This window comes from Ostrea edulis, chromosome 10, assembly GCF_947568905.1.
Source record: "Ostrea edulis chromosome 10, xbOstEdul1.1, whole genome shotgun sequence".
In the NCBI taxonomy this organism is placed as follows: domain Eukaryota; kingdom Metazoa; phylum Mollusca; class Bivalvia; order Ostreida; family Ostreidae; genus Ostrea; species Ostrea edulis.
In genome coordinates, this window is record NC_079173.1 from 19,560,205 (window position 1) to 19,587,908 (window position 27,704).

At 36.0% G+C, this 27,704-nt stretch overlaps 1 protein-coding gene across 1 annotated transcript in view; it reads right to left on the minus strand.

Moving 5' to 3' along the window:
* Positions 1–644: 644 nt before the first annotated feature.
* The window catches only part of LOC125665252 (hemicentin-1-like), a 39,331-nt gene continuing 12,271 nt past the window's right edge, over positions 645–27,704 (minus strand). Inside the window, exons 3-11 of the mRNA XM_056152490.1 lie at positions 27,501–27,617; positions 25,576–25,872; positions 25,133–25,447; positions 22,754–22,931; positions 22,048–22,055; positions 7,740–7,856; positions 2,161–2,457; positions 1,637–1,954; positions 645–897 (exon numbers count right to left, since the gene is read on the minus strand). Of these exons, the coding sequence (XP_056008465.1) occupies positions 716–897; positions 1,637–1,954; positions 2,161–2,457; positions 7,740–7,856; positions 22,048–22,055; positions 22,754–22,931; positions 25,133–25,447; positions 25,576–25,872; positions 27,501–27,617 (1,829 nt within the window). The 3' untranslated portion in view covers positions 645–715. The remainder of the gene's footprint in view (positions 898–1,636; positions 1,955–2,160; positions 2,458–7,739; positions 7,857–22,047; positions 22,056–22,753; positions 22,932–25,132; positions 25,448–25,575; positions 25,873–27,500; positions 27,618–27,704) is intronic.

Sequence of the window (27,704 nt, forward strand, 5' to 3'; positions counted from 1 at the left end):
ATTCTATAATGACTACGGTATTAATACAAAGCACTAGGACGAAAGATCATTTTTGGTTGTCCTAAATCCTTTTCGATGTACTGATGAATTGCGTAATCAAACCCATGCTTAGCCTTGAATTTGTAAAAACAAAGTATAAAACTGTTCACGTTACCTCGAAGACTGAAATAGATGTATGCACTAAGGTTTCATTATAGAGAAAACAATCAAAGCACAAGGTTTACAGCCGATAATGAAATGATTCAAATCTATACTGCAATTAAATCTGTCAGGGTTGGTTTTACTTAGTGATGGGTCTTTGGTATTTACAAACGTCGAAGATTATTATTTCAAATGAGATGTGATGAGAAAATTAGCAATATATAACTTGAATTGATTATTGTATGATAAAAATAAAAGTAACACATTCTTGAGATTAATTATAATATAATTGCAATCATGAACATAAGTTATTAACGTTTTTTATTTGATTGATTTAATTTTCAACTTCATTAAATTGCATTTCTTGTTAATTGTTTAATTGCACACGATATTAGAGTGGAAATTGATTTAAACAAATTCGGAAATGTCTCTTTTCTCCTCATTTTCCATTGAAAACTTCAATATAGTTCACAATTTTGAAATGTCCCTGCACTCACCAGAATACTAAACTGCGGTTCTTTACGTAAGACTAGTATGAAGAACATATACTGCATAATTAGTTATCAGTGACTGTTTACCTTTGATGAAGTTTAAATGTTGTTACAGACACTACCGCCGCTCCCCCTAGTGATGAGAACACGCCCACTAATGCCGCCTTCCACGTGCTCAGCGTGCAATAAGAATCGCCATCAGTCTGCTGACAATCATGTAGCGCTGGACAGCCGGACTGGATACACGGCGTCATGGAGCCTGCCACTTTACAAAACATATTCGTTTAATATCTTACATTATCACTCATACTTACTAGTCTTGGTTTTTATTCCAAATGACACATTTTTTATCTTTATCTATATAATGAATTGGGGAGATGTACAAATGTCATATATCAAAGTAACATATGTGGCGGTTTCCCCAAATGGAGATACAAGCGAGTACTGGTAAAAAAAAAAGCCCGGAAAAGGTTAACCAAACGCCCTTTTATCACATTAAATGCAATTCACGGTAACTCTCGGTGTGTTTTATAGAGTTAAACAACCACCACAGCATATTGTTTACGTTCTCAGATTTCTTTTGCCAATACAAAATTCTTAAAATACCCCACAATTAATTCTGAAAGTGGATATTGTAACAAGCATTCCATATGTAGGAATACACGTCCCCAATCGCTCCCAAGTCAAGTCGTGCGCATAATATTCTGCGTGAATAATCTTACCTTAATAGTTATGCATAATAAAATTAAATCAATAATACTGAAATGCAGCACTAACCAGATAATAAAGTACAGCTTCCTCAAAGTGAGGGAAACCAAGTGGGAGAGACTGACTGACAGACGGACGGACGGACAGAGAGACAGCAAGTAGAAGAGAAAACAAAATCCTCTTCGGTTTTACTGGTAGAGGACTAATACATGTAAAGCAGAAAATTATGTAAACAGAATCCTATAATGCATTCAATGAATTCCATAAATCATTTAGCCTTGTAAATCTTTTCATACCTTGTGCGTCAGATGTGACTTGAAGGTGTATCCTGTCATATGCCTGTAGTCCACTAGTGATGTCATCCGCGACACAACGATAGTACCCAGAATCCGATGACGTCACACTCTTGATAATTAACGATGGCGATAAAGTCGTGGGGTTGTTGTACTTAGCTGTGTTGCTAGTATCGATTGCTGTTGTAGTAGAGGTGTCTTCATATTGCCATTGAATTGACGTTACTGTTCCATATACTCGACATAGTAACGTCACATTCGAACCTGCTAATGACGTCACAGATGAACCAATTGAAATCGACGGAGGTGTGGAATTGGAGCCTGTACAATGATCAATCAGCGTTTATATTCTGATAATGTAATAAAAAAGGATTATAAAAATTGGTAAAGTGACTATGTGTCTAAGTAAAGATAATATTTAATTTATTGCATATTATCTAGATAGGTCATTCTATGACTTTATACTGTTAATTTACTGCTTGATATATCTAGACATGCCATTGTAGGACTTTAAACTGTTAACTTACTGCCTGATATATCCAGATAGGTCATTGTAGGACTCTGTCCTATTCCTATGGAATTCACTGCCAGGCAACGGTAGTTACCAGCATCCGAGATCTGTACGTTGTGTATTGTTAGGGATGGAGAAACAAGGGTGGATCCACTATATTTTGTGGTGTTTGTTAGATCTATATTTGTTGTTACACCTGACTTTTGATATTGCCAGAACACTGACGTCACACTTCCTGTCACGGTACACATGATATTTATTGTAGAACCGACCGATACAGTTCTGCTCTGTCCAACCTCTGCAGTTGGCAAACCTGTAGGGAGAAAATGATACAAGATAATTATACCGAACAATTGCGTCCTGTTGGAATCCAGGTTAGAATAGGTCCTCATCAGTACCCCTTGCTGGTCGTAAGAGGCGACTAAATGGGGCGTCCTTCAGGTGATACCACAATAAACCGAACCCCCGTGTCACAGCAGGTATGGAACAATAAAGATCCCTTTCGGCTCAAAGGCCTTAAGCAGCGTGCATAGGCGTAAACTTTGTAGTCCTTCACTGGCAATGGTGACGTCTCCATATGAGGGAAATATTCTCGAGCGGGGTGTTTAACAATATACAACCAACCGAGCAGTTGCTAGGTCCCTTGCTCGAAGATCGAGGAGCAAATTATTTAGGTATATCTTTCTTTATATTTACCTTGGTTACAACTTTGTAAATTACCAAAACTTTGTGTTAATTGTCAATGAGACAAGGAGAAATAAAGTACAATTACACCTAATAGGGGATTTCTTTGCCATCTAATATACGAAGGCGGGTCAATAATTAACCAGCCTATCCCATTTCCTATTGACCAAGACGGTCACAATTTTCATGCCTTGTTTCAATATATGTTTTATACCTGGGTACAAAATTGCACGAGATATTGAATGTCAAACATGGCTAGTGATGCAAAGGCATCCTTTTCATCTAAAGTTGAGTACCGTGCTATAATTCGGTACTTGTATTTAAAAGGTAAAACAGGCAAAGAAATATACGGTATACGGCGAGTTAGCCGATGTTTATGGGTCTTCTGCACCATCTTATGCTCAGGTTAAATTCTAGGTAGGGGAATTCAAACGCGGTAAAACGTTTTTAGAAGATGAAGCCAGTTTTGGACGCCCACTGGATGCCATCGACGAAAAATTTCGGGATCTGGTATACACTGATAGATGAATTCAGGTTGAAGAAATTACGCAGGCATTAGGCATTTCACATAGTAGCGTTTCAACAATCTTACATGGTCGATTAGGTATGCGGTAGCTAACAGCCCGTTAAGTCATTGAGTAGTGATGAGCAATTGGCAACCAGAGCATCAGTATGCAGCGCCTTGTTGAAGCGTTTTAGGTCAAAAGATGATTTTCTTTAGCGTCTGATGACTGTAGAAGAGACTTGGGTTCATTATTATTAGCCAGAGAATAAAGCTTAGAGTCATCAGTAGGTCTGGCCTGAGTCCCCGAGGCCAAAGAAGTTCAAGATGCAACCATCTGTTGGCAAGGTGATGGCCACAGTATTTTGGGACGCAAAAGGCGTTATTTTATGTTGGACTTTTTACCCAAGAGAAGTACAATAACTGGAGTGACTGTGAAAACTTGCTAGACTAGCTGAGAAACGCCATCCGTGAGAAACGCCGAGGTAAACTCTCTAAAGGTGGTTTGATGCAATAGGACAACGCGAGAGTTCACACTTGCAAAGTTACAATGGATGATGTAGAGCGAAACGGGAATGAATTAATACCACATCCTGCCTATTCGCCTGACCTAGCTCCTAGCGACTTCTTCCTATTTCCAAACTTGAAAACGTATATCCGTGGACGTCATTTCTGGTCTAACGAACACATCGGGACGGCAGTTGAGGAGTGGGTCAATGGAAAGGACCCTGACTTTTCAAGTTCTGGGCTGATGACACTTTAACACCGTTGGTCTAAGTGCATTACACAAAAGGGCAACTACATCGAAAAAGAAGAGGTGGATCTCAACCGGAAATAAGTTGGGCTGATTACTTATTGACTCGCCCACGTATATACATCAACTCTACAAAGCCAATTCGACCAAACTCGAAGTGGAACATTCATGTTTTTATAGATCATTTTCCTATTGCATTTATGCAAGGTGAAGATAACGAACAGTGATCAATCTCATAACTCCTACAAGCAATACAAAATAGATATCTTATAACTAAATAAATATGATTAATTGAAAAAGACTTACTACTGCATGACATTTTCAATTATTTAGTTTGATATGGTATTTACACCGAGAGATTAGCGGGACTCGTATATAGATTGCAACTTTTTGATAGCTGATGCAATTTGCATATTGAATTTATTACCAGATTTCTTGCGAATATTTGTTTATTTTTCCCCGTCGTGTATTTTTCACTCATATTGAGACGTCACCAACTGTAGGTGAAGTACCAGAAATTTATACCTATCCTTAGCGCTCAGTGTCATAGCAGTGACGGTTATTTACCGTGCCAACTCCTGCTGTGACACTCAGTGTTTAAGGTCATATCCGAAAGATCCGTGATTCTCGCTTCTAAATGCCGAGCGTTTGGCGAAGGAGGAATTGTAATGTCTTAAGTTTGGCACGAGTGGGGCTCAAACTCAAGACCTCCCGGTTGCGAAGCAAACGTTCGACCACTGAGCTACCGCGCCCGGTTTGCGAATATTTCACGAGCTATTTTGTTTTCATAATAAACAAGCTGTTCTTTCTGAATTACCATGTTTCCGACTGTAGCGGAATCCATGCCATTTTGATAATAAGTAAGTTACGTGAATTTCATCTTGACCGAATATAAAATATTTGTTTTGAATAGCTCTGAAATTGTGACTGAGGTGAGGGTTACGCACTGACAACGTGACAAAACAACATTCCACTTTTGTAGAGATGATAAACCCCGATTTTCCATCTCAGATACCTAAAAATATTTTTCAAAATATATAACGATGTGAAAGTTGAAGATAACGAACAATGATCAATCTCAAATCTCCTAGAAGCAATACAAAATAGACAGTAGAGCAAACACAGACCCCTGTATACACCAGAGGTGGGATCAGGTGCCTAGGAGGAGTAAGCATCTCCTGTAGACCGGTCGCACCCGCCGTGAGCTCTATATCTTGTTCAGGTAAACGGAGCAATCCGTAATCAAAGTAATTGTGTCAAGAACGGTCTAACAATCGGTATGAAACACATCAGACAGCATTTGACCCAATGATAGGTTGTACTGGCAAACTAGATCGTTATAACGACCATATAATTTGCAAAATGCTTACTTTAAACGAGACTGTTGATACCCTTGTACCATCAACTTGTTTGCCAGTAGCTTGCCTAGATTTAATAACTGACCATACGCAGAACAAGTTCTTGCGTATCAAATCAGTTGAGAGATATATAAACACCATATGCAGGTGATAATGGAATATTGCTGCATAAATATTGGGAAGTTGACGATGAAGAAGATATTATTATCCCGATTGTCATAAAGTTGAGTTGTTAGTTTGCCGTTAATATCTACTTTCAATTAAATATCTAAGTACGAAGCAAAAGTGGACGACTCTGTGGTGTCTTTTATTCGCGTTCACAGGGATGAAAGGCGAAGATAACGAACAGTGATCAATCTCACAACTCCTATAAGCAATACAAAACAAAGAGTTGGGCAAACACGGACCCCTGGATATACCAGAGGTGGGATTAGGTGCCAAGGAGGAGTAAGCATCCCCTGTCGACCGGTCACACCCGCCGTGAACCCTATATCTTGATCAGGTAAACGGACTTATCCGTAGTCAAAAAGGGATATATCGGATCGGCATATGAAAGTTAATAGGTAAAATGTCATCGATATATCTAAATGTCAAATGAAGGCAACATAAAGATATTTTTTCTCACGTAGAAGTTTTTGAATAAATTCTGCTATTTAGGAATATAAAAAAGATCAGCTAACAAAGGAGCACAATTCGTGCCCATGGGAATTCCAACAGACTGTTGGAAGACCTAATCACCGAAGACCACGAAGATATTGTTAATTAGGAACTATAGCCTATTTTTTTTAAACTGCAGAGTACTTGTGCGTGGAATCAGAGTGGTATTTAACAAAATAATTATGTGGATGACTGATCACTAGATATGAATATTTCCGTTTTCCATTTTTGTTGACGAAGCAACTGTCTATGATGTCAAAACGTCTAGTCTTTAATTCATCGTGAGGAATGGTCGTGTAAAGTGTTGAAAAGTCATACGTTTTGATGTTGATGATTTGAGAAAAGTTATGTGATTTCAAGCTTATTAAAAGTTCTTCAGAATTTTGTAGAATTTACATTTGATATACACCACTTCTTGCATATGTAGTTGCACAGTAAGTTTGAGGTTTTCTCTTCACAGCTGTTAATATTTTCGTGTAGAGCAAAATTAGGGACTTGGTAGAGCACTTACTGGATCCAACGATGTTTCTTTGTAAGGTTTTTTTTAAGTAGGTTGGGAATCCGGTATAGGTACGGTAACTCATATTCATTCGACCCATTGACTGGGATATTTTAAAAATGTGTCTAAACCTGAAGCGTGGTTTTGAAGAATTTCATCTTTTGAAAGGGCATTTGGAATAGCAGTACGATTACCAAAAGTGGAATTAATGCCAAGTTCGTTTAAAATAGAGTTGTAATAATGAGCCTTACATAGAAAAACAATGTTGTTACAAGCTTTGTCAGCTGGAATAAAAAACATATTCCTCATGTAACATATCCTATCTAATTCTTTTATGACTTCTAGTTTTCTAAACACAGAAGGATAGATGATATGCATTACCTCCATTATCTTTTTTCCCGAATTATTTTACCCATTAATCAAACATGTTAACCTTTCCATGTAGATGTAAACATCCAAATAACGTTTTTTTATTTATGGAAAACGGTTGTTGCCATGAAATCTAATATACCAACGCTTCGTTTCGATGGTATGATAGCGCGATGGTACAATGACACGATTTCACGATGGCTTCATCGTATCATCGGAATCATATCGCCTATCGTCATCGTATTACCGTCACAACACGGCTTTGGTAGAACTGCATGCATGGCAGCTACATTATCCCATAACTTAATTATACGATGACAAACAATTTTTGTCGTCTGTACGGTCGATGCAATGATTCATATTTACGACAAGAGCAATAGTCAACAAGTCCGATGGCTTACGTGAATATACATTCTTGAAGCATAGTCATTTTATTGACCGCGGAGTCCCAATGATTGTATTATTACATGGAGAGATGATTAGATGTCACATAGAATATGAATTTTGCCAGTTTTTAAATTTAGTAATGTTTGCAAAACACCAGAACACGATGGGGGTTTTCATTAAGAATCACCGATCAACGCTAATAGATCAATATAATGAACTATACTTTTTTTGGTATCAAGGAATTTGACCAATTCAATCGACAAAGCTGCACTCAGTTCTTTTATCACAGATAGCATACGTGTAGTCTGTTCCACATTCCCATGCCTATCACTTCAAAAACAAATAATGAAAAAGATGGGGGACATCATGATGAGATTTATATTACCTGGGACGTAACAATTTGGGTCAGTAATACCACTGGGGCAATGGCAAATGTACTCCCCAAATCGGTCTTCACATGTCCCTCCATTCATGCATGGGTTGGTCAGGCAATCATCGATATCTAAATATAAAACACATTACATAATCATGAGTGATAAGCATCTAAATAGTATGTGAATTAAGATAAGATTATTCCAATTTTTGGGGAATTAAAAAGGTGACGAAAACAAATGCCGATCAATTTCATATATCTGATAAAAGATACGAATTCTAATGGAGGGTAAAGACTGACCCCTGGACACACAAATAAGCATGCCCTATTGAAAAGTGGTCTGACAGAGGAACACGGACGTAAAATCGATATGCATACTATGTTATTACAATCAGAAAGTAAAATAACTTTGTACCTAATGATATGTTGTATTTGGAAATAAGATCATTATAACAATTACATGTATACAATTTGCAAAAAAAAAAATGATTTTAAATGAAGCTGTTGAACGTCTTGTAAAATGTACATCTACGTATATGCCAATAGTCTCCTCCGTTTTGAAAATTGATCATAGAGAAAACATGCTCTTCCAAATAGAATCAGCTGAAAAACATAGAGACCATAAACAGATGCCAATGGAAGGTAAAGATAACGAACAAGTGATCAATCTCACAACTCCTATAAGCAATACAAAATAGAGTTGGGCAAACACGGATCCCTGGATATACCAGAGGTGGGATCAGGTGCCTAGGAGGAGAAAACATCCTCTGTCGACCGGTCACATTCACCACGAGCCCTATATCTTGTTCCGGTAAACGGAGCCATCCGTACTCAAAATCAGTGTGCCAAGAACGACCAAACAATCGGCATGAATTACGTCAGACAGCATTTGACCCAATGATATGTTCTATTGGCAGACTAGATCGTTATAAAGACCATAGAATTTGTGAAATGCTGATTTTAAACGAGACTGTTGGAACCCCTGCACCATCAACTTGTTTGTCAGTAGGCTGCTTCGATTTAAAAACTGACCATATACAGAAAAAACTCTTGCGTATCGAATCAGTTGAGAGATGTAAACACCACGAGCAGGTGATAATGGAATATTGTTACATAAATATGGGAAGTTGACGATGGAGAAGTTGAAATCATCCTGTTTGTCATAAAGTTGAGTTGTTACTTTGCCGTTAATATCTACTTTCAATAAAATATCTAAGTATGAATCATAAGTGGACGACTATATGGTGTCTTTTATTTCGAGTTCACTGGGATATATTGAATCGCCATATGAATGAAAATTATTATCCTTAATAGATAATACATCGTCGATATATCTAAATGTTGAAATGAAGGCCACAGCAAGATATTTTTTATTCTCACTTAGAAGTTTTCGAATAAATTCTGCTACATAGGAATATAAAAAGGTCAGCTAACAAAGGAGCACAATTCGTGCCCATAGGAATTACAACAGACTGTTAGAAGACTTGATCACCAACGACCACGAAGTTATTGTCAATGAGGAACTCCAGCATATTTTTTTTATTTCAACTTCAGAGTACTTGTGCGTAGAATCAGAATAATAAAGTAGTTTTTTGGATGACTCATCACTAGATATGAATATTTGCGTTCTCTATTGTTGTTAAAGACGCAACTGTCAATGATGTCAAAAAGTTTAGTCTTTGATTTATTGTGAGAAATGGTCGTGTAAAGAGTTATGATGTTGTTGATTTAAGAAAAATTTTGTGATTTCAAGTTTACTAAAAGTTCTTTTGAATTTTTTAGATTCCACATTTGATTTACACCACTTCTGGCATATGTAGTCGCACAGTAAGTTTGAAGTTTCTCCTTCACAGCTGTCAATATTTTCGTGAGGAACAAAGATTTACTGGATCCAGAAATGAATCTTTGTAAGGGTTTTTATGAAGTTTAGGAATCCAGTATAGGTAAGGTAACTTATTTTCATCCGACCCATTGAATGGGATATTAAATGTGTCTAAAACTGAAGCATGGTTTTGAAGAATTTCGTCGTTTGAAAGGGCAGTTGGAGTATAGGTACGATTACCAAAAGTGGAAGTAATGCCAAGTTCGTTTCCAATACAGTTGTAATAATGAGCCTTACAGAGAAAGACAATGTTGTTACAAGCTTTGTCAGCTGGAACCAAAACATATTTCTCATGTAACCTATCTTGCAACACATATGGAAAATTAACATTGGATAAGTTGAGGTCATCCCGTTTGCTATCTAGTTGTTTGTTTGACGTTAACGTCTACGTTTAGTAAAACATCGAAATTCAAGGAGATGTAGATGACTATGTGGTGTCTTTTATTTCGAGTTAACTGTGTAGATTGATCAACATATGAATGAAAATGAATATTGTTAATAGATAAAGCGTCGTCGATCTATCTTAATCTTGAGTTGAATGTCATAGCAAGGAATTTATTCTCGTGTAGAATGTTTTCCTCAATAGTTTCTGCTTAGTAAGAGTATAAAAACAGGTTAGATGAAAAAGGAGCACACTATGTGTCTATGAGTATTCCAACCGACTGCTTGACAACTTGATCCTCAAAGACTATGTATATTTTGTTAATGAGAAACTCCAGCACCAACGTCAGAGTACTTGTGCGTAGAATAAGGCTGCTGTGTAACAAATAATGTATCGGTAATCGATCACAACAAATGAATGTTTCCGAGTTCGAAACAACTATTTATAATGTCAAAAAGCCTAATATCCAATCAATTGTCAACAAACTCATAACAAGACACGAGGTGATAGCGACCCTACTGTGAAAGAATTGTTAAAAGCACACCATATAAAATGAAGGAATATTTTACACTATATAGTTATAATTTTACGAACTCTTTAATGAAAAATTGTAAATGAATTAATTGAAGACTAAACGACTGTGAAAAGGACATCACCCCATGACCTTCCCTGGATCGAAGGCATTGAAAGCCTCTTGAATAAAATTGACTTTTCCAACTTGTTGAATTCTCAACAAATTCAAGACACAATTGATTAAAATATCCAACATTGGAAAATTGGTGCATTGAATTCGCAAATGAAAACGTATTGACTTAATGTTTTTAGCTATTTGATAACTTAGTCAGACATTACATTTTGTTTGATATGTCAATTGATTGTGAGATACATGTAAAAGAAATGTATTACTCGGCAACGAACATTAAGGTTGGGCATTGATATTTTTCAAACTTGGAATAAATTTCATCATACCTGTATCATTGAATAGTCACAAAAGCTACAGCAAACTGGCTTATGTATCAATTATTCTAAAACTCACACCGTATGGATTGGCTCTAAATACAGTAATGAAGTTTTATTACCCAACAGTAATCTCAAATGGGGAACTACTAAATTCACCCTGTTAGGATTTATTTTTATGCCCCCGAGATCGAAGGGCATATTGTTTTTGTCCTGTCTGTCATTCTGTCAGAAACTTTAACCTTGCTAATAACTTTTGAACAGTAAGTGATAGAGCTTTGATATTTCACATGAGTATTCCTTGTGACAAGACCTTTCCGTGGGTACCAACATTTTTGACCATTGACCTTGGAGTTTGACCTATTTTTTGAAAACTTCAACCTTGCTGATAACTTTTGAACAATAAGTGATAGAGTTTTGATATTTCACAAGAGTATTTCTTTTGACAAGACCTTTCCATGGGTACCAACATTTTTGACCCCGTGACCTTGACCTTGGAGTTTGACCTACTTTTTGAAGACTTTAACCTTGCTAATAACTTTTGAACAATAAGTGATAGAGCTTTGATATTTCACATGAGTATTCCTTGTAACAAGACCTTTCCGTGGGTATTGAACGTTTTGACCTTGACATTTGACCTACTTTTAATTTTTTATTTTTACATTGGTCATAACTTCTAAATGGTAAATATTAGAGCTTTCATATTGTACATAAGCATTTCTTTTGACAAGATATTTCAACTGGTACCAAGATATTTGCCCTTGTGACCTTGGTCATCTTCGGAATTGGCCATTATCGGGGGCATTTGTGTTTCCCAAACACATCTTGTTTATGTTGAATTCCACAAAATGTCTAACCTAAATTATGATCCAACGTTACAAATATAGTAGAAATAAAATCCATTCTAAATCAATGTGAGAAAAGCCATGTAACCCCCATTGGCAAGATCACAGTTATTAAAACATAAGTTCTACCCCTATTGAATCATAAATTTATGTCTACTATCGACTCGTCTGTGTAATATTGTAAAGAATTGGAAAACAATATTCTTTTCATTTCTATGGGATGGTTCAACTCATTGAGAAAAAAAGATGTCCTTGTTAAGAAATATGAGGATGGAGGTTTTAAGATGATTAATCTAAAATATTCCATACCATCAATGAAATTATTTTGGATACGACATTTTCTTACTACAAACAGGGGATTGGATAACTTAATACCTGGCTTTGAAATATTTAGGTTCATGTCGTATGGAATTGCATATGTCAAGTTACTCTTGAAATCGTTGAAAAATAACTTTTGGATAGCTGTAATCAAATCCTGGGTTGAACTACGAAATGCTTGTACAGAATCAAATGATAATATATGATTCATATAGGTGGGAAAACGTTTTCAAACAAACAATTCTTTGACATATATACACATATACAATGTACTGAATTGTAAAAAAAAATCCAAGTACTTTTAACTTCTAAACAAAAATTCCTCTATAACAACATGCAAAACAAGATGGAGTGAACTCTTAGAAATAGATAATACTGAGTGGAAAATAATCCACAAAATACTTTTCATAATAATAAAAGATAGCAAACTTCAATAGTTCAAAAATAGAATTCTTAATAAAACTTTAGCAACAAACGCATTTTTATTAAAAAAAAAATTCAGAATTGTGTACCTTTTGTCACAATGAGGAGGAAACAATAGAACATATTCTATGGGGAATGTAATTGTGTTCAATGATTTCTAGATGATTTTGAAGTCTATTTAGAAAAGAGAACAAATTGTCAATCAGTCTTTACAATTAAGGCGTCCTTGAGAACAACAAGGGTACACAAAATATTCTTATTAAAGTTAAAGTATTATATTCATATAGCAAGGTGTAAAGAGAAAAAATTGAGTGCGTTTTGGAATATCATTTCTAAAGTTCTTCTATGAAACACAAAAATGTATTTCTTGCAAAAATGGTGATACTGAAAATTCTGAAACCCTTTGCAACAGATGGAACAATTTTTTTTTCAAATCTCTCTCTCTCTCTCTCTCTCTCTCTCTCTCTCTCTGAAATAACTAAACACTTCTGTAATTCTATATCATATTATAAAGATATATATGCACTATGAAATATATACAGAATGTTTGTTGAAAGAAAGAATAACAATAATAAACTACAGCCAACGGGCAAGATCAAACTAGAAATGAAATAATATCACTGATAAAAATTTCTTTCCAACAAATGTTAATTGCGAAATGATTGCCCAATATTCCCAACAAATTGCATTTTCAGCACTTTTTTATTTGTAATACTAAACTTAAGCTTTGTCTGCAAGTGGATCTGTTCAGTTCTATAACCAAACGCATTGAAAGGACACAAACTGATAACAATACGAGACTCTTTGAATGACCTCAATTATTCTTTTAGAAATTTGATAAGCGACTTTCTAGTATTGATTTAGTTTTTTTTAAGAATGTGCATGCATACAGAAAACCTTTGTGTTGATCAAGATTAGGATTTGCTTCTGTCTATTTTGACTTGAATTAAATGAACAGGAGTGTAAAAGTGTGAAACAACACCATTTAACAACCTTAGATATACATGCACTCCGTTCTAAATACTTAATTCCTATGAAAGACCTCTTTCATATGATAATAATAAGAATGATAACAATAACAATTCTTTAACCCGATTACCACAAGCACTATTCCTCCACGTGACCTTCTATGAATACACATTTACATTTACAAAAGATGAATATATACCTACATGTGTACAATCAAACATTATAATCGCAAGTTATTTCGACATAGTTTTACATATGTTTTTAACTTCCTGCTTGAAAGCATTGCATGATGGGAACATTTTCATTCGTACCGATTAAACATTCCATGCAATGGAAGCAGGGTTAAAAATGTTAAGGTTTATGAGTTATCACACACAAGTCAAAGTTTTCTTTAGATCGAAGGTAGTATTGATTATTGCATTGGAAATGAAACATGCGGCTTGAAGAAGTAGAGCTGGAGTTAACCAGAGCTTTGAATAACAGCACATTTATTTACTTTAAGTACTTGGTGGATTGTTCTCTAAGGGAAGACGTAAAGGCACATAAAGGGGCATTTGAAATATACCCTGCAGCTCGCTTTTGAAGTCTATAAACACTATCAAGATTTGCTTGGGGTGTATTATCCTGAACTGGTAAACAATAATCAATGGAAGGCATGATGCATGCATAATCCACTGTAAAAAAAAAAAACCCACCAAAACTCGTGTGTTTGAATAGGAAGACATTGCATAATTCTGCGGAGGGCAGATATTTTTGTGCCAGGGATTTCCATATATGGTCAATAAGTACATCGCATTGTAACAAATTGTCTAAATGAACTCCAAGCATTCTCATATGTGGCATTTAATTTTTGATTGTATATGCATGAAAGGTGAATATAACGAACAGTGACCAATCTCATAACTATTATAAGCAACACAATATAGATAGTTGGACAAACACGGACCCCTGGACACACCAGAGGTGGGATCAGGTGCCTAGTAAGTATCCCCCTGTCGACCCATCACACCGACCGTGAGTGACTGTGTATACCAGAGATGCGTAAATCTGAAAATAGTCCGGTGAGCAAAAAATAAGACAGCAATGAATGATCGACTTAATTCCAGGGGATTGTAAGCACTATTCACTATATGAAGAATGACAGGTGTTTACATACCATTGAGAAATACGAAAAAGAGAGGGACATTCCGAAAACGAGAAAGTCACGGGATAATCGATATCCAGATAATGACTTGATAGAAAAATTACAGAAAAAGTGTAAACTTTGATACTGGGTGCCACAGCAGTAACATTAAAAGGATGACTAGATAAAATGACCTGCAGGCGAGGATCCACCGATCCCATTATAATAGAAGGTAGGAATTATGTTAGGCTGGACGAGGAATCGAACCCAGAACCCCTGCATTGCTAGTCAGGTGCCCTGACTTCTGATCTACCCAGAACGATATAGATTGTCCATATATCCCTAACCATTACATTTCCCTCCCTCCTTAAACTGTCTTCACCCTCGAAGACACACAACCGAGATTCTCTTTGCCCCTGGCAGGACTTTCACCTGAAGTCCAGGGGTGGTCAATGGCACAAATGTAATATAGGAAAAGAGAATATTTATGGCTGGACCCCGGAAATCCTGCAGTACTAATCAGGTACTCAAACCACTGAGCTATCCAGATCAATATTCTACACGTCCTGTGGAGATCTGAGTTAAAATAGGTCCTCAGTACCCCTAGCTTGTCGTAGGAGGTGACTAAATGGGGCGGTACTACGGATGAGACCGCAAAAACCGAGGCCCCGTGTCACAATAGGTGTGGCACGATAAAGATCTCTCCCGGCACAAAGGCCGTATACGCCGAGGATAGGCCTAAATTATGAAGCCCTTCACCGGCAATGGTGACGTTTCCATATGAGTGCAAAAATTCTCGAGGTTAAACAATAATCAAACAACTAACTTCTACACGATTAATGTAGATACTGTATTATGTTTTATATCTAAAACAGTTTCCAAAATATCCCGTTTTACTATATTAACAACTACAGTAGACTAGCAGTGTTTTTCTTCTATTTCAAAAATATTCTATCAACGTTACATGTAATATTTCTTGACCTCTTGTATGATACATGCCGTCTATCTGACGCATACGTTCATTGGATCCCTCCCTGCTCAATGACCATACGCGCCGAGCATAGGCCTAAAGTTTGCAGCCCTTCACCGGCAGTGGTGACGTCTCCATATGAGTGAAATATTCTCGAGAGGGACGTTAAACAATAATTAATCAATCAATCAATCATTGGTGTGACTTTGTCAAGACCTCGCTAAGTATGCTTTATATTACGGGTTAAAACATAATTATTTGACGAGGACTTAGGCATGTCTTAAGTTCTATATATGAAAAAGTGAATATAACGAGCAGTGATCAATTTCATAATTACTATAAAGAATGCAAAATTAAGAGTAGGTAGGGCAAACATGGACCCTCGAAGATGCCAGAGGTGGGATCAGATGCTTAGGAGGACTAAACACTCCCTGTCAACCGGTCACACACGCTGTAAATCCTATATCTTGAATAGATAAACAGAGCAATCCGTAGAAAATCAGATTATAAAGAACGACCTAACAATCGATATGAAACACATCATACAGGATTTTACTTAATAACAGGTTGTATCGGTATGAAAGATCCTGATAAGACCATACAATTTGCGAAATGCTGAGTTTGGAAGAGACTGTTGAGACCTCTTTGATATCAACTTATATTTCAGTAACCTGACTCGATTCAAAAAGCTGATCATACGTGGAGCATGCTCTTAAGTATCGAATCAGTCGAGAGACAAAAATACTTCATGCAGAAACCTCTGTACCATCAAGTTGTTTGCCAGTAGCTTGCTTAGATTTAATAACTGACCATAAGCAGAACAAGCTCTTATGTATCGAATGAGTTGAAAGATATACAATGTAAACACACATGCAGGCGATAATGGGATATTGCTACATAAATATGGGAAGTTGACGATGGAGAAGCTGAAGTATCTCGTTTGTCACAAAGGTGTGTTGTTAGTTTGCCATTGTCATCTATGTTCAATAAAATTTCAAAATATGAAGCAGATATGGAGGACTCTGTGGTATCTTATTTCGATTTCACTGGTATATATCGAATCCACATATGAATGAAAATGAGAATATTTAATTCATAGAACGCTGTTCATATATCTAAATGTCAAATGAAAGGTCACAGCATGATAATTTATTTTCTTATGTAGAAGCTTGTGAATAAAATATGTCTCATAAGAATACAAAAACATGTCACCTGACAAAATGGAGCATGATTTCTCCCCGTGATATTTCCAACAGACTGTTGGAAGACCTGATCACCAAAGACTACATAAATTTGTCAATGAGGAACTCCAGCATATTTTTAAAATCAATTTCAGAGAATCAGATTTGTGTTTTAAAAAGTGATATTTTGGAGGATGACTGGTCACGAGATACTGTATGAATATATCCGAATTCCAATTTTATTGAAAAAGCAACTATTTTATCATAAAGCCTAGTCTTTGATATATCTTTAGGAATCGCTGTATAAAGCATATGGTACGTAATCTGACTCTTTAAGAAACCGAGACACATATCGATTATTCTAAATAACTGGTGAATAATTAGCTTCATTAACAATATATTCACACCTGTGTTAGAATACATCAAATATATGATACGGAGAAACAGAAGCAGATGAATTCACTACAGAAATGAAGCCACGATCACAGAAAGGTAATGCAATGGCATTTTAATCACCAACAATTAACTAGTAACTACCATCAACAAGTAAAGAAAACTATCGTCAACGACCAACTATCGTCAGAAAATGGCAAATAGCTATGGTCAATAATTAACTAGTAACTGTTGTTTACGATTATTTGATAATTGTCTCAACAATCAGCTAGTAACTGCTGTCAACAATCATTGTCAACTAGTACCGATCGTCAACAGTTAAATAGTTACTGTTGTCGGTAATTAACAAGTACTTGTCGTCAACAAATGATTTGTAACTGTGGTTAAGGATGAAAACGATAAGCCGAAATAGAAAGACACTTGATTAATGTGTAGATAAATAGATAGATAGTCAACAATATACATTGTGTCCCCACATGTGAAAATGAAGTAATAAATTGATTGATTGATTGAATATTGTTTAACGTCCCCCTCGAGAATATTTCATTCATACTGCCAGTGAAGGGCTGCAAAATTTAGTCCTACTCTCGGCGCTTATAATCATTGAGCAGGGAGGGATCTTTATCGTGACACGCCTGTTGTGATACAGGCCTCGGTTTTTGCGGTTTCATCCGAAAGACCACCCCATTCAGTTGCCTCTTACGACAAGTAAGGGGGTACTGAGGACCTATTCTAACCCGAATCCCCACGGTATAAGTAAGTAATAAATGAAATGGTGACCTGTTACTTAATTAGTACGTATTATCGTATGACATGTGAACATCAGATGGATGCGGACATATAGAAAAGTCCATTACACTTTATACTAACCAAGTCAGTGGTCACTGTTTAGCATGTTTCCTTGTTTGTTGTCTTCATTTAACACAATAAAGGGTTGATTCGCTTATGAATAACAAAAAAACAAGTCATATTCGAGCAACTGTTGGACTTTGTTGAAACAAATGCATATTAGAAAACAGTCAACCTTACCATCAGCACATGTTCCATAAGATACGGTACTCGTTATAGACGACAAAAGGTCAAATGTCGTCAAAAATGTGTAGTCGTTGTGTGAAGATACACTTCTAAGAACTGCCGAATTCACACCGGAACCAACACCGACACAAAAAATAGTTACGCCAATTGCTTTCAAAAGATCGGCCTGGTTAGATATTGAGCTTTGACCGTCGGTTATAAGGATCACTATTTTAGCTGAATCAGTCCTGGCGCCACTGGAGGTTTGAAAAGAGTGGTTCCGAGCGTAGTCCAGAGCATCTCCAATATCAGTTCCACCGCCATCAAAACTGATGGAAGATATTGCGCTTTGGAGTGATGTGATATTCAGATACCGGTTCAGTTGAAAAATTGGTGTGGGGGAGGAATCGAAGGTGACAACACTAATTTGAGTGGCTGAAGTGCCTATTTGAAAGTTGGAAATGATAGAGTTTACAAAAGTTTTCACCCGCTCAAAATTTATTGCCCCAATGCTTCCCGATTCATCCAGTAAGAAAACCATATCTCCTTTGGATGCACATTGAGCTGCAAAAGATACAAAGTTGTACAACAAAAGACATTTTTGCAGTTTCCAATTCAAAAGAAAGGGTGTATTACACTTGTAAACAACAGTTAGGATTTGGCTGTTTAAATACTTGATATTTCTTACAAATTTCAGCTATTATTTGTTGTATTTTCTAACGTAATTTGTCAAGACAGAAAATGGGCAATGTATATTAAGAAAAGTGGTATTTAAATTCAATATTTACCGTTTTATTAAACTAGAATAGTTACATCGATTCAGAATAAACAGAGATACATACGATTAGCTAAAACATCCAGGAAAAATACAAACATCCATAACAGAAGGCTGTAACGTCTTTTTCCCGCCATTGTATGGGTAGAATGAACACTTTAAAAATGGTTTAAAGTCTCAAAGAAGTTAATTTAAATACAGGAGAATGATCAAGCATGTAGAAACGTTAAATTTATACCCGGACCCCGTGATCGTTTTTCAAGGTAATGCATGGTAATTTGTTGATAAAATACTTTAGCCAATGAATCGATTTCAGTAGTGTTGTGGAAAATCAAATGCCTATTTTAAGCAGATCGAGCAATAATCAGTGGTTTTGTTTTTGAAACAGTGGTTAAATTGCATTAAATCATGAAATTTTACCAGCGTACTTTAAAGTACTCTAGCGTACTCTGTTTAGTAGGACCATCGTAGGGGACTTTATTGAATATTTGAAGGTATGTTTGAGTACAAAAATGGTAGGAAAATATGATAGGAATGTTTTGATATTAGATTTATGAAACAGCGATGCAAGAATATAACGATGTAAGGCCTCGACCGTGAGCATTTTTTGTGCGCCCTAAATCGAAGGTTTTTATAAGGCCTGAATTTGTAACTCTCTGACCTGTCGCAATATTTTCTCAGAGACCCAACAGTTCTGCAGCTGGTAAATGGATATTTATTGAATATGACACAACTTTATAATATTTTGATATCGACTTCGTATTAAAGAAATATGGGTACAATTTCCCCAGGTAAAAATATATTTGTAAAAAAAATTTTCTCCTGGAAAACTCCTACCTATAATTATATCAATATGATAAAATTGACAAAGTTTATCCCCAGGAGAACTCGTGCCCAAACTTCACCAATGACATTGACAAAATTTATTATCCAGAAGAACGCGTATCCAGATTTATCGGATAAAACTAACAATAGTTTTGGGATGAAATTGACAAAGTTTATCTCCAGGAGTACTCGTACCCAAATATTCTGGCTACAACGTCTCCTGTGGACGAGTTCTTTAGAAGTCGGAAATTCTAACTATGATTGATACATCACATACCCCCCCCCCCCCCCTTAGTCAACTTGAGTGAGATAGTTCATTATAAAACGTATATCAAATTTCATGACATTCTAGTATATAGCATGCAAAAGAGATTGCATGAAACTAAAGAAAAAGTGTTACAATTTGCATAGTTGGAATTGTGTTTCTATAATGACCCGATCACATCAAGTAGAACTGTCAACACAATTAGGCCTAGTCGGATAACACAACAACAACAACAACACAATCCAAAAATTAGAATACTTTTCTACTAGAAACATCGTACATTATTTGAATCTTGATGCAATGGTTTACGATTTCGCTCTCTACCATTTTTCAGCACCCTTGATCAAGTGGATGCTGTGGTCTTCCCATTTGTGTCCGGTGAGATTAAAATGTTCGGTCGGGTGTTCTTTTGGTTTCAATGATAGACCAGTGGTTATTGATGCTTCTAAGTAGGTCTCCAGTTTCGCCTACATTCCGCCCCAACGCAAGTCAATGACTTCACCAGCATGAACGTGACCTAGATTACTCGTGCAATTTACTCAGAGTAGATATGCTTGTTTTTATTTCATTTAGTTATTTACCTTTCTTTCTCTTTTATGTTTTTCTTTGTATCAACTGATTCGATATGCAAGAGCTTGTTCTGCGTATAGTCAGTTTTTAAATAGAGGTAAGCTACTGACAAACAAGTTGATGTTACAGGGGTTTCAACAGTCTCGATTGAAGTCAGCATTTCGCAAATTCTATGGTCGTTATAACGATCTAGTTCGTCAATACAACCTCGCATTGGGTCAAAAGTTCTCTGACGTATTTCATACCGATTGTTAAGCCGTTCTTGGTACTCTGATTTTGACTGCGGATAACTCCGTTTACCTGAGCAGGATATAGGGCTCACGACGGGTATGACCGGTCAACAGGGGATGCTTACTACTCCTAGGCACCTGATCCAACCTCTGGTGTGTCCAGGGGTCCGTGTATTGCTTATAGGAGTTATGAGATTGATCACTTTTCGTTATCTTCGCCTTGCATTAGGCTCCGCCTACATTTTCACCAACCGTTCGGTCATGAAATGGGTCTTTAAGTCTTTAATGACCGTTAAATATTTTTATCTAATCCACTAATATATCTTGGAAATGCTAACATTGCATGTATTTAATCCCATTCGAATCGGTGCTCAAGATTTCCTATATGACGTAAGAAAAATATTCGAATGAATTTTCCAGAAAACGAAAACACTGTTCATGGTGTTGCAAAATCATATTTTATGAAATCAGAGATTATTTTTCCTCGTCTCTGCTGAGTTCCATTTTCGTTTTGTGATTTGTTCTACATTCCGTGTTTTCTTGAAATATTGATTATCGAATGCTGACGTTAGTTTGCTGTTAACGTCTACATTCATTGAAATATCCTAACAGTAATATGATGCAGATATGGAAGAGTGTACGTTTTCTTTTATTTAGAGTTCACTGGGATATAATTTGTCGAAAAGAATGTCCAAAGCTACTCGCAAATGGTAATGGTTTTTAGGTATGCGTTTCCTTTCGCAATACAGAATGACGAACATTTTAAATTAGAATGTTCTAATAAGTTCGAAACGTCTTGCTGAATATGACATTGTAGATAAGTTTGTAGACATACTTCAATGCCCTCAGTGCATAAATAATTGTCTTTTATAAAGATCCCACATTCTGATTTCCCCACCGAACCTCAACTATGGAACTTTTCTCGATGAAAAACAATAACAGGCCTGGGCAATTTACCTTTTGAATACAATTGTGTTTGTTTGAAGGAAGAGAGCAATTGTGTTCGCAAAAACAAAATAATAATAGGAAAGAAGTATTTGTTCCATATTTTTAATGACTACGGTATTAATTCAAAGCACTAGGACGAAAGACCATTTTTGGTTGTCCTAAATCCTTTTCGATGTACTGATGAATTGCGTAATCAAACCAATGCTGGGCCTTGAATCTGTAAAACAAAGTATAAAACTGTTCACGTTACCTCGAAGACTGAAATAGAGATATGCACTAAGTTTTCATTATAGAGAAAACAATCAAAGCACAAAGTTTATAGACGATAATGAAATGATTCAAATCTATACTGCAATTAAATCTGTCAGGGTTGGGTTTACTTAGTGGTGGGTCTTTGGTATTTTCGAACGTCGAAGATCATTAATTAAATGAGATGAGATGAAAAAAATAACAATATATAACTTGAATTGATTATTGTTATGATTAAGATAAAATGTTGCATATCCTTAAAAATAATTATGATATGACTACTATCATCAACATAAGTTTTCAACATTTTTTTTTTATCTGATTAATTTAATTTTCGCCTTCATTCTTGTTAATTTTTTATTGTTAGAGTGGAAGTTGATTGAAACAAACTCGTTTGTTTGAGTTTTTCAGTTATATAGTGGAGCCTAGTTTTTTTGCTGGAAGAGAGAACCCAGATACAATACACCCGGGAAGAGACAACCGATCTTCTGAAAGTAAACTAGGAAACTTTCTAACTTACCGGTGCGAGAGGGATTCGAACTCGCGCCGACCATAGGTGATAGGTTCTCTCTTCGTATTCCATTGAAATCTTTAATTTGTTTCACAATTTTGAAATGCCCCATGCACTCACCAGAATACTACACTGCGGTTCTATACCTACGTATGAAGGAAATATACTGCATAATTAGATATTAGTGATTGTTTACCTGTGATAAAGTTTAAATGTTGTTACAGATACTACCGCCGCTCCCCCTAGGGACGAAAACACGCCCACTAATGCTGCCTTCCACGTGCTCAACGTACAATATGAACCACCATCTGTCTGCTGACAGTCATACATTCCCGGACAGTCGGACTGGATACACGACTCCATGGAGCCTGCCACTTTACAAAACATTATATTTGTTTAATATCTTACATTATCACTCATACTTACTAGTCTTGCTTTTTATTTGAAATGACATATTTTCTATCATATCAAAGGAGGGCAATCTTTACTCATAAAATGACACAGGATTAAAGGATAGTGACACATACTTGGGGGGAGGGTGTACAAATGTAATATATGAAAGAAACATATGTGGTGGTTTCCACAACTGGAGATACAAGAGAGTACTGGGGAAAAAACCCGAAAAAGTTAACCAAACGCCCCTTTATCACACAAAATACAATAAACGGTAACTATCGATGTGTTTCTAAAGGTAGCGTATTGTATCTCAGATTTCTTTTGCCAATACAAAATTCTTGAGATACCTTATAATTAACTCTGAAAGTGGATATTGTAATAAGCATTGAGCACGTAATAACTAGGAATACATGTTCACTACTGCTCCCGAATAAAATTGTGCACATAATATTCTGCGTGATTAATCTTACCTTAACAGTTTATGAATGATAAAAACAAATCAATCATAATGAAATAGAAAGTTTATATATATTGACAATGTACAGTATCTTTGCAAACATGCACTTATTTCAATGTATGATATGCCTCTTCAATATATCTTTTAAAAGAGAGTTCGTTAAAACAAAACTCAAAGCTAATCTTGATATAAATACGTGTACAGGTTAAACTCATTTTTTTTTAAAAGAAAGACTTGTTATTTATAGATAACGAGAAGTGATAGCTTTCTATTGGTATTTTTGTCGTCACATGACGTATTGATGTCTTGTGTGTGTGAATGAATGTGAAAATAACGAACAGTAATGAATCTCATAAATCCTATAAATACAAAGACAACAGCGGGGCAAATACGGACCCCTGCACACACCAGAGGTAGGATCAGGTGTTAGTTAGGAAAAATGGTTTGAATTGAGAAGAAAATGGAAAAATTTATAACATATTTTGAAACTAGTAGGCGGATATCATTGTTTGTATGTTTGTTTCGATTTCTTGACTTGTAATGGGATGAGGCGAACCAGACGAACTCTATTACATATTGCTATGCGTTAGAATACATGTACATGTATATAGTTCAAACACAAATATTTTTTTACCGAGAACTAAACAGAGTTCAAGTATTAAATCACGAGACTAAGTTTTACAACAATTTAACTTTATCGAAAGTAAAAGTTAATGTGTAGGTATTTATTCGATATCCACACATTAAATATCAGATTTCTAAGTTATCTGGAATCGGCACATTGTACCATAAAACGAAACTTAAACTTCATCTGAAAATATGTATTAGTAAATTGTCTACCAAACATACCCCGAAAAAACTAAGTCTTGTAATTTTTGTTGTAACAAAATTAGAAGGTGATCTGTAAACATTCTTTAGCTAAAGTATAGAGAAAAAGAGTCCGTAAAATGCCATATACCTAATAAAAGTCACTCAAAGGTGACTTCTCCGTGGTCAACTTCCAATATTTATGTAGCAATAATCCATTATCGCCTGAATATGGTGTGTATATATCTCAACTGAAACAATACACAAGAGCTTGTTCTGCGTATGATCAGTCTTTAAATCGATGCAGGATTCTGACAAACAATTTAACAACAACAGAGGGTTTCAACAGTCTCGTTTAAAGTCAGCATTTCGCAAATCATATGGTCGTTTGCAAAAACAGTCTATCATTGGGTCAAATTCTGTCTGACGTTTTTCATACCGATTGTTAGGGCGTTCTTGGTACACTGATTTTGACTATGGAATACCTCCATCTACCTGATCAAGATATAGGACTGACGGCGGGTGTGACCGGATGGCAGGGGTTGCTTACTTATCCTAGTCATCTGATCCCACCTCTGGGATATTCAGGGGTTCGTGTTTGCCCAGCTCTCTATTTTGTACTGCTTATAGGAGTTATGAGATTGATCACTGTTCGTTTTATTCACCTTTCATATTTGATCTGTAAACATACAGAACTAACCAGATCGTAAATGTCAGCTTCCTAAATCAAAGCAAACCAAATGGGACAGACCAACTGACAGACGGATGGAAAGAGAGACGGCAAGACGAAGAGAAAACAAAGTCACGTTCGGTTTTACAGGTAGGGGACTAATAAAGCAGAAAATAAAGCAGTATGCTATTATAAAGCATTCAATGAATTACATAAATCATTTGCCCTTGTAAATCATTCCATACCCTGTGCTTCTGATGTAACTTGAAGGTATATTCTGCCATATGCCTGTCGTAAGGTAATGTCATACGCCACACAACGATAGTAGCCAGAATCCGATGACGTCACACTCTTGATAATTAACGATGGCGAGAAAGTCGTGGGATTGTTGTACTTAGCTGTGTTGGCAGTATTGATCGTTGTTAAGGTGTTAGTATCTTCATATTGCCATTGAATTGACATTACTGTTCCATATACTTGACACATTAACGTCACAGTCGAACCTGCTGATGACGTCACCGATGAACCCATTGAAATCAACAGGGACGTGGCACTGGAGCCTGTACAATGATTCATCAAAAAGGATAAAAAAGGATGAAACAGTTCTCACAATTTGAGCATAATAATAATTTGTTATACATGTATCTAGATGCGTCATTGTAGGACTTTATCTATACTATTAACTTACTGCTTGATATATCTAGATATGCCATTGTAGGACTCTGTCCTGTTCCTATGGAATTCACTGCCAGGCAACGGTAGTTACCAACGTCCGAGATCTGTACGTTGTGTATTGATAAGGATGGAGAAGCAATGGTGGATCCACTATATTTTGTGGTGTTTGTTAGGTCTATATTTGTTGTTACACCTAACTTCTGATATTGCCAAAACACTGACGTCACACTTCCTGTCACTGTACACATGATATTTGCTGTAGAACCGACTGAAACAGTTACGCTTTGTCCAACTGCTGCAGTCGGCAATCCTGTAGGGAGAAAATGATAACAGGTACCATAGGCGGATCTAGGAATTTGTGAAAGGGGGTTCTAGCACCTGATCTTTTAGGTACTTTTCACAACCTCAACCTTACCCCATTTACACCTTTTGCTCGTGTACATAACTTTAATGGGGAAGATCTTGAGATAGTTTTATACATGAAAATGTTTAGTTTATTTACTATTAGTTTTCAAAGCTCTAGTCATTCTAATCACCATACTCAGATCTGATTTCGAATTGAAATAAAAAAAAAAAAAAGTTGATTAAAGGTTAATCTCAATGGGCCGCCGGCGTCTAGGCCCCCAGAAGGTCTGGGGTAAATTGTGCAAAATCCTGCATTCTAAGCATTTCCTGCCACTTCTTTTTCACTTTCAAATTGTTTACTTCTTAAACAAAATCTTTCATGTCACATGTACTTTTAAAAAATTCTTAAAGGGGCATGGACACAATTTGAGCTGATAATTTTCAATTTTCATTTTTCGAGTTTTAATGTTTAGAATGCTTAACTATGATGTTTTAAATGATCAGCAAAAATTTGAATATCAGTTGTTGAGGTACATGGGAGATACAGAGCTCACAGTTCTTTGTTATGTAAACAAGGCTCGTGTCATGTTTTTGTTTACATAGGTTAAATATCCATTAAAAGTTTCGTTTAAAGCAAATTTTTCAATTTATAAGTTAATTCTGAACACAAAAATAGTCTGTAGTGTTTGGCTTATTTCATATTGTATTAAACATGCTATTTTATATTAAGCAATCTGTATGTAAACAAAAACATGACACGAGCCTTGTTTACATAACAAGGTATTGTGAGTACTGTTTCTCACTTGCAACTCAACAACTTATATTCAAATAAAAACACCTTAATTAAGCATTCTAAACTTTAAAAATGGAAACATAAAATCTGAACATTTTTAGCTCAAATCGTATCCACGCCCCTTTAAGTGATACTTGTATCTGACGAAGATATCGTGAATGTATACCAGAGTGTATAAATCTGAATGATGCAAATACATGTATATATAGGTATTCACCTTTCATATCATTTTGACTCAAAGACTCGCTAAAATGTAAAGAAGGAATGTATTTTCAAACTTTAGGCCTTTGATTGGTGCTTAAAAGGCCTTTGCGCAGAGAGGTCACACTTGCTGTGACACGGGGCTTTGGATTTTGCGGTCTCATCCGAAGGACCATCCCACTTAGTCACCTCTTAAGACAAGCAAGGAGTACTGAGGACTAATTCTAAGGACCAATTCTAACCCGGTTCCCCACGGGAGTTTACGAGGAGGGCAATATTCAACAAGTCAGATGGCTTAAGTGAATATACATTCTTTGAGGATACTCATCTTATTGATGACGTAGTCTCGATGATTGTATTTTTACATACATGATTAATCAGATGCCACATAAGATGTAAATTTTGCCACTTGTAATATTAAATAAGGTCAGAATTGGCAGTCAAGTCAATACAATGGACTAGAATTCTTTGGTATCAATAGACAGATTTGCATTAAAATAATTATTTTAAGAAATCTACTACTGCTATTTCGCAGATATTATACGTGTTGTTTGCTCCAGATTTCCATAATACTAAAATATGGAGAAAATTATCGTTACCTGGGACGTAACAATTTGGGTCAGTGATACCACTGGGACAATGGCAAATGTACTCCCCAAACCGGTCTTCGCATGTCCCGCCATTCATGCATGGGTTGGTCAGGCAATCATCGATATCTAAATACAAAACACATTACATAATCATAAGTGATAAGTGTCAGAACAGGATGTAGAATAAGAGATGATTATTACAATCTTTTGGAA